General features: G+C 33.7%; 3 protein-coding genes and 1 long non-coding RNA gene across 4 annotated transcripts in view; 1 reads left to right on the top strand and 3 right to left on the bottom strand.

Moving 5' to 3' along the window:
- Nucleotides 1-696: 696 nt before the first annotated feature.
- On the bottom strand, nucleotides 697-1,862 carry LOC123870329 (histone deacetylase complex subunit SAP18). Its single transcript, XM_045913581.1, has 2 exons — nucleotides 1,625-1,862; nucleotides 697-1,172 (listed from the first exon to the last, which is right to left on the bottom strand). The coding sequence occupies exons 1-2, from the start codon at nucleotides 1,697-1,699 to the stop codon at nucleotides 768-770; spliced, it is 480 nt and encodes a 159-aa protein (XP_045769537.1). The 5' UTR covers nucleotides 1,700-1,862; the 3' UTR covers nucleotides 697-767.
- Nucleotides 1,863-3,074: 1,212 nt separating this feature from the next.
- Nucleotides 3,075-4,347, bottom strand: LOC123870330. The gene is made up of 3 exons (XR_006797056.1): nucleotides 4,297-4,347; nucleotides 3,974-4,042; nucleotides 3,075-3,368 (listed from the first exon to the last, which is right to left on the bottom strand). It is a non-coding gene; the product is annotated as an uncharacterized LOC123870330 (long non-coding RNA).
- A 322-nt stretch (nucleotides 4,348-4,669) lies between these two features.
- Nucleotides 4,670-9,390, top strand: LOC123870328 (protein sarah). The gene is made up of 2 exons (XM_045913580.1): nucleotides 4,670-6,857; nucleotides 6,892-9,390. Exon 1 carries the CDS (start codon nucleotides 4,847-4,849, stop codon nucleotides 5,519-5,521), a length of 675 nt encoding a protein of 224 aa, XP_045769536.1. The 5' UTR covers nucleotides 4,670-4,846; the 3' UTR covers nucleotides 5,522-6,857; nucleotides 6,892-9,390.
- Nucleotides 9,391-9,847: 457 nt separating this feature from the next.
- LOC123870325 (organic cation transporter protein) overlaps nucleotides 9,848-13,680 on the bottom strand; it is a 29,281-nt gene continuing 25,448 nt past the window's right edge. The window contains exon 3 of the mRNA XM_045913576.1: nucleotides 9,848-12,988. Within this exon, the coding sequence (XP_045769532.1) occupies nucleotides 11,479-12,988 (1,510 nt within the window). The 3' untranslated portion in view covers nucleotides 9,848-11,478. The remainder of the gene's footprint in view (nucleotides 12,989-13,680) is intronic.

Below are 13,680 nucleotides of genomic sequence, written 5' to 3'. Positions count from 1 at the left end.
TGAAAGTAAATCAATATGCCCCCATTGGTGAAAGTATTATCACTACAAAACAAAGTTAAGTTCAAGTAATAAATAAAATTTTCATGGTACAAACTTACATTCACATACTTTTTATTAGGTATTTAAAACTTAGCAGTTGGGATTGTCATATCTTTTATTGATTATCTTATTTTGTTTAATAGGTACTTAGTAATATGATTTTACTCAACCAACTTCAATAATTATATTATCATTCATTAACTATACTACTAATGGAGTGGTTGAAACTAAGCTCTTCAGCATATCTTCACCTTTATAGGAATTATAATGGGAACAACCCTGAAGGTAAAAATTCTCAATTAAAAAATAATCCAAACTGGGTAGCCTACTTTATAAAGTGAGTTACTCAGTATTTGAACATTGAGGAAACATTATCTTCTTAGTGTAAAATATCAACCATAAAATTGCTTTATCGCCCTAAGTTGAACATTGTTTGCACATCATAAAACCACAGGTCTGTTTTTACTGACAAGACCCCATATACATTTATAAATGTCCTAGTGAAATTTTCATTTACTGAAAGTTGGCAAAAATGGTAAAGCAATTTCATCATTGATTCACATACAGATCAAACGGAGAACCTCTCCTTCAAGGTTGACTAATTTGTTTTCCCGGCAAATAGAAATAAAGGGATGTTCATTAATAACAAAATACAAATTATACAATAATAATTGTAGCTTTATTACTGTAATTATACTTACAAGAACATTCCTAAACTTATAGTAAGATTAATAAGGACGATTATTCATATATGGCTGAGGCCTCCGCATTGGAGGCGGCATTCTGTTAGGTGGAGTTATTGAGATATCAAGGTAGTTGCCAATTTGAAATTTGACCTGTGAAAGGGTTTTATTATCATCACCTCCCCTCTGGCCAGAACATGTGACACCAATTTCTCTCATACGATATGTTGGAGACCTCATATCTGGATATACTATGGCAAAATCAAAGTATGTTCCCTTGCGTCGTGTTTCAGGGTTCACTTCCTTCACCAAGCCTGTAAGTTCACGGAGAGTTGCATCCATCCAAGTATAAATTTGTAGCTCATTTTGGGGTACATTGCCTCTAGCGTAATCTCCAGGTGAATTGTGCCGACCAGTTGAACAAAACACACGTAACAATAGAGGGCATGTCTGAAAAATAACCAATAAGCATTTATCAATGAGGAATTATTGTTTGTTTTTTTATAACCATATAGGCTTGCGCTTGCCTGCAATCACACCAAACAGATGATGCAGCCTACGTTGGAGCGTCTGTCCAGAAGGCGCGCTCCACCTTATGAAGAAGGCACATACCTATTTAAAATTATTCACAAATTTCCTTGAAGTAGGTAATGAGCATTGTCACTTCATCTTTACTTACCTATCTCTAAGAGTACGTCAAGCCGTTCATCTCGGTTATAATCACTAACATTTGATAAAAATAAATTACTGTCAGTCTCTATTCCCTACCATTGTGAATAATGGAAAAGGGCCACGACCCTCAACTGAGAGGAATAACACAGATATATCAAGCAAAGAAAGTAAGAGTTTGTAAATATTATTTAGCCAGAAAAGTATAAATACCTAATTAAACTGATAAGTACCTTTTCTCGGTCAATTGATTTCTCAACCGGTCTAACCTCATCAACAACCATTGATTCTAATCCCGCCATTTTCATAATCCTCAAGTATTAGTGTTGTCAATGAAATATGAGATCGAAACTCGTCCTTTGAACTTTATCAATACTTTCACAATACAATTTTATTTTCTTGTTTTAAAAAGTTGAAAATAAAGGAAAATATAGCATCACCATAAAATGCGATTCACAGACCAATAACAATAGATGCATAAATGCAAATGTCAATAACTTGACAGTTTTTGTTCTTTTACTGGCTTTACGGCTCCGGATTCTATTATTTTTATACATTAACTTGAAAGTGATTTGACAGGCCCATATAAAAATATATTTTAATATAATATATTTGAATATATTTTATACATTTATGAAGCCACAGATCACAGATATGATTTAATAGAGGATTATGGCTTACAGACAAGTAGGGATGCACATTCATAGAAAATGATTGAGGCTGGAAAGACTGACAAAATTATTATTTTTGAACGTCAAAGATTAGAGATTTTATTTTATTAGATTTTGTAAAAACTAAAAATAATGTTTTACATACATATAAAAGAAAATATGTTAACTATTTTTTAAAACAAGTGCAAAATTGAAATGATTTTTATCGATTCAGAGATATTTTGGATCCGAGAACCAGTTGAGAGGAAAGTCAATTTTATAAAGCAAAAAATCGTGCATCGTTGGTTGCTACCGACCCAAAGCAAGTCACAACCATGGACGTATTATAACTATGGACCGATAATAAACTGAAAATGCGTGTCAATTATTTTTGTGTGCGTAAGTCATTTTGTCACTGTGTGCACCATCTAGGGCTGGGACGGCGAATTTGGGTATATCGATACCACATCAAAATTAATTTTCTATGTTACTACGACGGACTACGTGCAATATATACTTATCCATACTAATATTATAAATACGAAAGTGTATCTCAGTCTGTCTGTTAGCTTTTCACGGCCCAGCAGCTTAACCGATTTTAATTAAAGGTACAGAGTTACCTTGGAAGCGGACATAGGCTACTTTTATCGCCGAAAAATCAAAGAGTTCCCATGGGATTCTTAAGGCCCATCCGTTATACCGATTTATATGAAATTTGATACATAGGTAGCTTATGTCCTGGAAATTGACGTAAGCAACTTTTTACCCCAGAAAATTAAAGATTTCCCATGGGATTTTTAAAAACCTATAAATTCCTGCGGACGGTTATTATATATTCAGTAAAAACAAGAGTAAAATGAAACACTTTTCAAATAATTCAAATCAATTTATTAGTATTATTACTATAATTAATAACGTAGGCAATAAAAGGCATATTTTATATTATGTTGCTTTTTGTGGCGGAAAGTTTCTGACAGTATTGAATATTAATTATTCACAATCTTCTGTAAAACATACTTACTTATATTATATCTACACTCAGACTTTAAGAAAAGTGAGTAATGTTATACATATGTACCTTTAGCAGGCAGCAGCTGATACTTATAAATTGGCCGTTTCTCAGAAAATAAGTACATAAATACAGTCTGGCGCTTCCGGGATCTTGCTCTATTATAAAATAAAAAGCCAAGTAAAAGTCAAGAATTCTACGTCAACAAAATTATAGAGAGCTGGACGTAGAAAACTGACTGAGGAAAATGCTCAAAACCTTCGTTTTTGTTTCATTATTAGCCAGCTCTCGAAGTTTGTTTCGTTCGTCCTTTATAACCTGAAATTAAATGAATTAATGTATGTCTTGCTGTTACCTAGTCAAAAATGCATAATTCTTTATGATGATAATAAAATTTAAATAAATATCAGTAAAACAATTAGGTAATTTTTAATTTTAGAAATTATTTAAACTCACTTGTACCTCAAACCTTAAAATTAAGTATATATTATAACATAATATCTACTAAGTTTTTTTTTCCATAATAATTACTTCTCTCTTTGCTGTACCTATTCTACTCCCTTTACAACCTCTCGCACTGCCAAGGGTCACTGGTAGAGATCTCTTATGGAGATAAGTGCTTCCCTGTCCACTTTGTACAAATATACTTGTAGAAATAAAAAAAAAAAAATTAATTAATTGTTGGTGTCTTTTTTGTTTAACTATTGTCAAATAAAGAAAAGTGTAACATTACTACATATTTATTTGTAGATAAGTACCTACATACAATTTGAAAGAGCTTAGTGCTTACTGGTTGATGGTATTGACTTTTGAGAATATCTTTCAAATATAGTAGGTATTGCATCTGATTTCAATTTATTTATTTTTAAACCAGAAACATAACAAGACTCTTCCAAATGTTTGGAGCATAGACGAGAATATACCTTTCACTTCCAGATTTTCGTTTTATTGTCCAAATCCACGCAGTTCTAATTTCAGGACAATTTGGAAATCTACAAAAGTAAGCAAATGTTATTTATACGATAAAAGACAAATTTGATTTTATCGATAAAGTGTGTACACATCACTACAAATGATGCTTAAAATAATTCATAAATTAAAATTAAATTGCGCTGTAAAACGTGATTTTTGTCAGTATTACACGAGATAATTACACTTATCTTATAACATTTAAATCTTTAATTTATAGCGATTTTCGGAATAAAAGTCGCGGTTGGTATCGATGAAATAGTTATTAAAGACTTACCTATGAAAAGGCAATTCAGGAACTTGGACGCCTTCTTTCTTATATCTGGAGGCACAAAACACAGCGTCACACATTTGGTTTTTAGTTTTTATCTTAATTTTAACCCAGACTTTTGTGATTTTTAAAATTTTATAAAAACGCTGCATCAAATCCCAATGTTTTGTCTCCAAATGCTGACAACTACTGTCACCAGTTACACATACAGTGCGTTGTTGCCAGACTTATATGAGCTATCGCTTTTACCCGAACGGAGGTTCCCTGAAATAGACCGAGATAACAATATCTAGTTGACAAATGGATGTACAAGAGCGGCAACAACCTATGACTACCTCTATTGTTTATATAATATCTCTATGGTCACAACTCACACCACTAGAATTGTCAACAATTTGACATAACCTTTGGCATTTATGATTTTTGACTTTTGTTTGGAAGTTGGATAATAAATCGAATCGATTTTATTGTTTTACGAAAATATTGTTGTTGTGATCAATAATAATTATAGAGAATAACCAAATATTACATGAATAAAGTGTAAGCTTCCTATATAATGGCCAATAAGGAAGACGAAGAAACATTTCAAGACGACGTGTACATTAACCCCGAAGATGGTATGCCTAACATTCATCCTAATATTGCTGATTTAGACCACGACAGCGACTCCCAGCACGAATTACTAAATAACCTCGATGACTTACCCAAATCTGTGATCGTAACAAATATTCATAGTGATGTTTTCGGCGACGAGAAATTGAAGAAGGAATTAGAAGATTTGTTTCGTACGTTTTCGGATAATGTAACGTTTCAGTGGTTACGGAGTTTTAGGCGCTTACGTGTTAATTATGACAGTCCACTTGCGGCGGCGAACGCTCGTATGCAACTTCATCAATATCACTTTTATAATAGATCCATCAATTGTTATTTTGCACAGCCAGTGACGCCTATCTCTTTAAAAAATTTAAGACCGCCGGCCCCCGTTAAACAGTTCCTGATCTCGCCGCCGGCAAGTCCTCCTATAGGGTGGGAGCCACGGGAAGAAGGTGAGCCGCTCGTGAACCATGACTTACTTGCTGCGATTGCCAGTCTAGCGCCCGGCGCGAGCCATGAGCTGCACGCACCGACTCCCACACAGCCAGCCATAGTGGTACACACTGCTTTATCTACTGAGACCAATGCTCCAAAAATTGGCTGCCCAATACCACATACTCGTTGTCCTGAATATTAATATGCCTTGTTATGAAATGTAGGAAAATTATTTTTAGATTAGCTGTTTAAATGCTTTTTATTCTATCACCTGTCAATTTTTATGACCAGTGATGCCAAAGAGGATAATGCAACTTATTTTATAGTAACTGTTGTATCAAATAGGCTGATGTTTGTTGAACAAACAGTCTTATATATCACTAATTATAATGATAGGCATTCATAAATCAGCTTATCAGTTTATTTTATTTTTAAAAGTTAGATATTTATAAATTCAATTGGTGCTATTTTTTGAAAATTTAACATTGCTTATGTTTATAATTATTGTAATTTAGAATATTGTGAAATAATTTTCTATTTGTTATAAATAGAATAATATTATAAACAGGGAAGCAATATTTTAATTTTCTCCTTTATTCTTTAAGTCATAAAAATATCACCAAAAATTTCTTACTGAATATTAACTCGTGTTATTTTTTAGCTAAATTTGCTCAATGTTATTGCTTTTTAACATACAAATTGAAAGAGCAAATACTTAATTGATAAGTACTTAACATACATATTTGTTAGAGCAGCTATGTATTAAACTATGTCAGTACAGTTCTGTTGAAAAATAATAAAGAAATTAATTCCATAAACCAAGAAATGTATATAAAGCAACCCACATGTATTTATCACATCAAACAAATCATTGTTAACCACTTAAGTTGGTTAAATTTTTTCTTTAATTCTAATAAGAGCCCTTAGCCCTTGACTGCAACCTCTCTTGTTGGTAAGTGATGCTTCAGTCTAAAATGGAAACTGGTTAGCATGGAAGAGGTATGCCATCTAAAGTTATTATTATTATTACTGCTTTGCAAAAATTGACCTGGGAGTATAAGTATTAAATTCTAAATCTGAGAAATATACATTTGAATAAGTATGTATTTATGATACAATTAAATAACCTTGCAAGTGAGCTTGCAAGTATTTGGTATAGGCATAGTTATGTGAACAGAACATTGTTATTGTAAGTACATTGTTGGGAAATTGAATTTAATGACTACATATATAAATATATTTAGTTATGTGCCCTTTCACTTTGTCACTTGAATTTAATGCTTTACTGTAACAACCTTAAATACTATTTATTTATTAGTATTATCTTTTAAATTAAATTTTAATGGATGTAAGTATTAGTCCTATTCCAAAGTAGGTTTCTGTTTCCTACTACTTTTTAGCTTTAATCATTTTTTATAATTATTTATTTTATTTACTATACTTTAATTATTAAATTGTAGTTAAATTATACTTTAAATGTGCTTCTTTTCATTTATTTTGTCTAAGATTCGGCATACCATTAAGTGCACTCTTAAGAGGTGTAGCATACAATGTATCTGATACTGTAATAAGGTTGTCATGCTGCAAATGCATAATATCCTTCATACATTGTCAAAGTGTATGAGCTATGATTAAGTCATTGTGAAGTAAAATGGATTTTAACCAGCTTGTTTTAAAGCTCAATTTCGTAAGTTTGTTTGTACATCTACAGCCAGAGCAGCATTTCTTGCGAAATTAAAATCTGGTGCGCGTTGTACTGAAGTTTTTACTTTAAATCAATGGTTCTTAGATCCATTTTTCTCTGGTGGTATTGTGTTTCGATGCTCGAATTCTATGAATGTCGTTGGTGAGACGTAAAGTTTTATATAAGCACCCTGACGAGCGGCTCGCACCAACTTGCTCGGCAGAAGTGTGGTTACACCTAGCTTTAGCCGGCTACAACTCGATAAGACCAGTAGCAGTTTGTTAAACTAAGTCGAAAAATTTTATTCACTGCTAAAACTAGGTGTAGCCATTTGCAGTCGATTAAAACTAGGAAATTAGGTTAAAAATAGAATAACAAATACATACTACACATAATAATACACCTCTAGTGCTACCAAAGACTAACATTCTGTTTTTTCGTATTATTATTTAGTTTTTTTTTAATTGAGCATGAGTGGAAAATGCAGACCAAATGATAGTGTTAGATTGTAAAATGAATGTGGCTATAAATTACTTGTCTTATCTGTGTATTGATTTGTACAACGCACATACCCCAAATAAAGTATAATTCAGAGAGACTAAAGAATAGGCACTTACTAGGTATCTAGGTACCTTATATTATGTGTTGGATCGCAAAGGTGCCCTGCGCGAGGAGCCAGCCCTCTTGATCATATCACCGTGCATTAGCCGACTCAGTCTGAGTTCCATTGATGTAAAGTATAAACCCACAACGGCAAGCTGGCCGAGTAGCCGCACGCGACAAATGCGGACATGGAGGTACCTGGTACCTACATATCACCCAGTGTTGGGCTTAGGCCTTGGTACCAACTACCAACTAGGCTCTTTTCAAGTTGAAAACCAAACATTACCGAATACCGAAACATTTGAATTATGTAAAAGCTTCTAGAATCTGCTTTTCAGTAAACCAACAACGGCTGAAAACTTCTAAAATCACTATAATATTATATGTGCACTTATTAAGTTTCATTAAAATAATAAATGTTCGGACTCTCGACGGCGTACGATTTTATTGTCACCTTTTTACAATCGAGTATGTCTTTTTAACACTTACCTACGGGCCACCACGCACCATCAAGAATATCGTACAATTTGCATGATGGCTTGAGGCTTGATCGAACGTCTGGCCATACACAATCAAGTTTACCATCAAGTATGCAGCGGACTTGAAGCGGGGCGACCAGTAAACTTGACGGTATATGGCTATCAGTTGACGTTGACGAAGTTTGCATGATCAAATCTTCGGATTATGTTCCCATCTGTCAATTCTTCAGAACTCATACAGATTGAACGATATACTTTGGCGTGTAGCCTACGTTGTATCTGTGAATCGTTGTTGTTTCTATAAACTATTATTGTTAGTACTTAACTGAATCTAATATTAAACTTGAGGCTGAAACAAACAACGCGCGATGGATACGTGTCCAACGCCGCTCTTGTCTTCTAGAAGTTGTTTTCAAAAATTCGTAGGTAAAAACCTGGCAATAAACATACCGAGCTTTAGAAAGAAAATTAGTCGACAGCTTTGGTTTTGTGAGTATATTTTCTAGATTCCTTTAATTATGCGGTCTTTGTGCTGTTGTAGACGACTAACAAAATCCTTTAATTGCAAAATGTAATCTTGAATCTTATATCACCATTTTTTTAACTGCCCTCTCTGTGGCTCTTCCGTTCTACGTGACATTGGCGAAGTGCAACGATGTGGCATTACTAAAAACCATTAAACAAAATAAGAGAAGTAGAGTCGTCTCTCGTTGAGATCGACAAAACATCACGCTGTATGAGTGACAGAGTTGACGCTCTACGAAGCCGAAGCTGCCGAAAATCTCTTTCTGAAGCACGATGTTATATTTACTGCCGGGTACCTACTGTACATAATAATAAATTAATTACGTAGTTATATGAATCCGATGTTGAAGAAATCCCACTGTCGCGCCCTATAGTCTTGAGTGCTTCGTAGAGTCACAAATACAAGTGGTACAGTGATCGCAAAAGTCAAAACAAGTAATTCAATCTGAAGTTGCGACACGGCGGGTTACGCAGATCATAGACTAGGATTGAAAACAAGCTCCGCTGAATCTATTTTTGTACAATGCACAGTCATAGTATGACAGCCATACACCTCGTGTTCAATTGGACTTATTTAGCGCGCACTATACCGGCAGTTTCTTGTATTCAAACCATACACGCCTACGCGCGCGTTCGATGTGACATCCCAGTACGCGGTTTCCATCACGCGTTGTGTGTTAGCCTTACATTAGTGTAACTATCTCATTCGTCGTTTTAATCTCACTGTGATTTCAATATTTATTGTTTGTTGTAAATATTAAAAATGATATTGAGTTTTTAGACTTCGTTTTAATTTCAAGCCGTTTTACACTCCCTTGCCTCAAAGAGCAGTTAAAAGATGTAGACGTGGTCGTGCGCCTGATCTCTTTCTCTCTCTCCATACCCAATTACCCAATAGAACCTAAGTACCAGGCCTGCGATCGGGCACATGAATATTTATGTTCTTACCTAACCTAACCTAGAATTAGCCAAATATAGTACTTAATGATTTTATTATTAGTGCGCCATTGGTGGACTAAGTTATTTCCTTGAACACGCGTTTAGAAGAACAGTTTGGGTCGCTAACCCGCGCGCGATTGGAGGACGTGTGCCTTAAATTGAACACGTGTTTGGAAAAAGAGTTAGCGAAACAAACAAGTGCATGCCATGTTTCAAGGCAGGACCTATTGCCACATACCTACTGTACACGGAAACGTCAATACGCAGGCGGGGATGCAGGGTAAAAAAATTTGTTTCCTAACTTACCATTTATTTATTGCAAAAATATATCTTTATTTATTAAATATAATTTAACTTAGAGGTAAACATTTGTGTTTAAACATTTACTTACTTAAAACGATTACTCTTTTAATACAGACTTTTTACTAAAGCATTTCTACATACTTAGGTACCTACTAACTAATCAATAAAAACCTTTTACGAGCACAAAATAAGTAAATAAGTAGGTAAATAGGTATTTCGTTTACTTACCTATTAATCTTAAATTATCTGATTATCCATTTATCCGGTATTGATCCAATATATTCGGCCGAAATTGATAATAATCAATCTATCTGGAATTTCTCGATAAGTTACTGATCCACGTAGTTATTTGTCAACAAAATAATCCAATTTTTGACAAATCACAACCTTTAAATACAATATAATTTATCGACAGAATAATAATTTTGGCCGTAAAGCAACGTTGTTTTTGTCAAAAGTTTTACTATATGATAATTATTGTGGCAAATAACAACGCGGCTAAAAGCAATAGATCAATCTAACTGGATCTGTGCATTATGTTATAACATAATGTATAATCAACTTAGACCGATAGGTTATTAACATTTATTAATTTCGGCCGTTATTTATAGCTGAACTTCCCAAATCTCCATTTTACTTTGAACTCATGCAGAATAAATTTTAGTACGTAGGTAGGTAATTTGTAAAATCCTAATTCAATCTAGTAATCTCCACGGACTGTCGAGTAGAATAGGAACCTAGGTACTTATAATAAAAACAACGAGAATTATTAACAATCAACTGTCGCATCATAACAACATAAAACTTAACAATTTTCAATGATAAGAAAAGCGTTAACATATATAATTTTTACCTAGATTGTATTAACCTTTGTATTGCCTACTTAGATAATTACTTTTTAATTATGATCTCTAACGTTTAGCTAGGTTTGTACCCATCGTTTGTACTTTGTACCTAGTTTGTTGTTTGTACATTAGTGTATTTGTATGTACCTAGGTATACAAGTCTTAAATTAGTAGGTATAATAAATTATTTATTATCACAGGTTACTTCTTAGTTCTTACATAACAATAATTCAGTTATCTTTGATCTCATAATCATACGACGCTATTAAAATAAATAGGTCAATTTTCAAGAATAATTAGTTAACAGATATCACTATGTTTATTACAGTAGACGTACCTACTACCTACTATTCTTAGGTACATTTTATATCCGTTTGCTCAATGATATTAGATATAAATCCACGATTTAATCTGACAATATAATAATATCCTAACAATAATTTACAAGGCATGGTTAGGAACCTATTTAATAAAATTAATTAATAACTGAACAACTGAACGCTGCACGTGTGTTTCAATTTTTGAAACAGCCAATATTTTATTGTCTTCGGTTAGTAGTACCTAATAGGAAGTTAATGTACCTACCTATTATTACCTATCTGAAGTGAACCTCTGAACATGAGCAACTTCTTACGGTCTACTCCTTTATTAATTTGTAAGGCAGTGTAAAGCGATAGGTAATAATTAATTAATTTATTTGGACGGACTTTTTGTCGTCGATTTGTTGCAGGTAAATATTGTTTTACATGAAGACGTTATTTTTTAACCTTCATTCATTTTGTTACGCTTTCTTATCAACATCATCTAAAGGAACCATTACCTCTGCCGCTTTATCGTTAGCAGTGTAAGCGTCAACATTTTCTGGTTTCCCCGTGCAACTATTGAAACAATTTTCACCTTTCCCAAAGTTTTCCCCATCCAGTAAAGATTGTGGCATTGTTTGATTCATAGTCTCTGGCAAGAAACAGCACAGAAAACCGGAGACTAAAGCGACTAGTCCAAAAGTTGCAGCAGGAATTTTAGGATTAAAAGAATCGAGCAACGTGATCAAAGGTGTCAATGCTCCAGATAACCGAGCGCACATTGAACCCAAACCCATTGCAGAGTTACGAACTACAGTAGGGAACAGTTCCGCAGAATAGTTATATACTATAGCAAATGAACCAGCTATAAATAATTTGCCTGCTATGACGACTACCGTTGATATAATAGTGCCGGTGGGAATAAAAGCGGCGATAATACATGCACTGCCGCCTACGATCATCATAGAACACATAAGCGCCCTACGCCCCCAAATATCAAGAAAATATATAACTGCAGCATAACTTGGAAGTTCTACTAGACCAAAAACAGCTGTTATAAGGTACGGGTTCCCTTCAAGCTTACCAGTACTAAGTGTAAGTCCATAATACACTAAAGAGTTAGCAAACCAACAGAAGCAAATATTTAACGTTTTATTTCGGAGATTGGGTGTCTTGAAGAGGTCCGAAATACCTGCAGAAGGCTCATTAGTTACTTTAGAAGATTCAATTTTACCCTTAGATACTAATTCTGCTCTATCCAAAACTTCATCGGATCCATTGCACTTCAAACCTTTTTGAACTATGTCTACAGCCTCTTTCGGTCTTCCCTGAGCCCAAAGCCAACGAGGTGATTCATCCATAATCCAAATATGTGGAATAAGAAGTAGACTATGCAGTCCGTATACAACTTGAAGAATTTGTCGGTTATCTATGATAGCTCCCCATCCTGCCACTAGCATTATACCAAACGCAAAAGCACATTGAAATGCAACCCCGCATGGTGTTCTTTTACTTGGCCCAACAATTTCCATAGTTAACACAAACGCTGGGATGTATGCTCCAGCAGATCCAAAAATTGCATAGAAAAACGAAACAACCAAAAATGACCAATATTCTGGTATGAATGATACAAGAACACCTAATATTAACTGTAGTACACCCGACCAGCAGAATACTGTTTTGCGCCCAACTTTATCTGCTAAACCACCTAAAAATACAGCCCCGGTAAAAACTCCTAACATATAAACAGTTTGAGCTAATGCGCCTCTCCACCTTTGGTCACAGACGAGGTTCCATTCAATGGCACGAGAAGATGTTCTGTATCGCGAATCGAATACCCATTTCTCGCAGATCACTGTTTCATTGAAATCATTGTACATCAAACAGTTCTCTAGATTGCCAGCAGGAGTTCGAGGTATAGCTGCAATTATTTCTGAGGAATTCCATGCGGCCACTGTTTCGTTGGTGTCTACTCCATCAATCCAGCATCTGAAAATTCAATAAAAATCGTCAATTATTTTGTTATTCGTATTAATTATTTCGCTTTTTGAAGTAAGCCTAATTATTATTGACTTCCATAAAAACGTACAATTATTGTGATATTTACTTATTCTTAGTTTTTATCTCTTCCTTGTTATTCTTATCTATCTGCATAGATCACTTCAATATTTAGGCTCATATGTATAAAATAGATGTAATGTGTATTATAATTTTACAAGTACCTACCTATTTATACTATTACTTATTTTTTAAATAAATAAGTTTCTTATTTTTAGTAAATAAAAGATATTGTGTAAGTGCCAGATAAGATAAATGTTTAATCTTTTTATAGTTAGGTAGGTATTTGTAGTTATGTCTGTTACATTTTTATAAGCTAAAGACTATTTTATTTACTAAAAAAACTTAATATTTAGTATCACAGAGAAAGTAAATAAGGTGCAAAGAATAAAAGAGCATTAAATTATTTAATGTTTATTAGTCCAAAAAAATAGAAAAATATTGGCGAACCCTTAGATGTTTATATTCTAGGTAGGTAGGTAGGTACTTATTAACTACCTGAGCAATGTAATTTTTTAATATCGGCAGATTAATTTCTTTCTTGAACCAGTTACATCGATCGATAATAAAATATAAAAACAAGAGGTTCTGTTTTTTAGAAAAAATATTAATTCATAATGTAA

Source organism: Maniola jurtina, chromosome 12, assembly GCF_905333055.1.
Source record: "Maniola jurtina chromosome 12, ilManJurt1.1, whole genome shotgun sequence".
In the NCBI taxonomy this organism is placed as follows: Eukaryota; Metazoa; Arthropoda; class Insecta; order Lepidoptera; family Nymphalidae; genus Maniola; species Maniola jurtina.
This window is presented reverse-complemented; position numbering and strand designations above follow the sequence as displayed.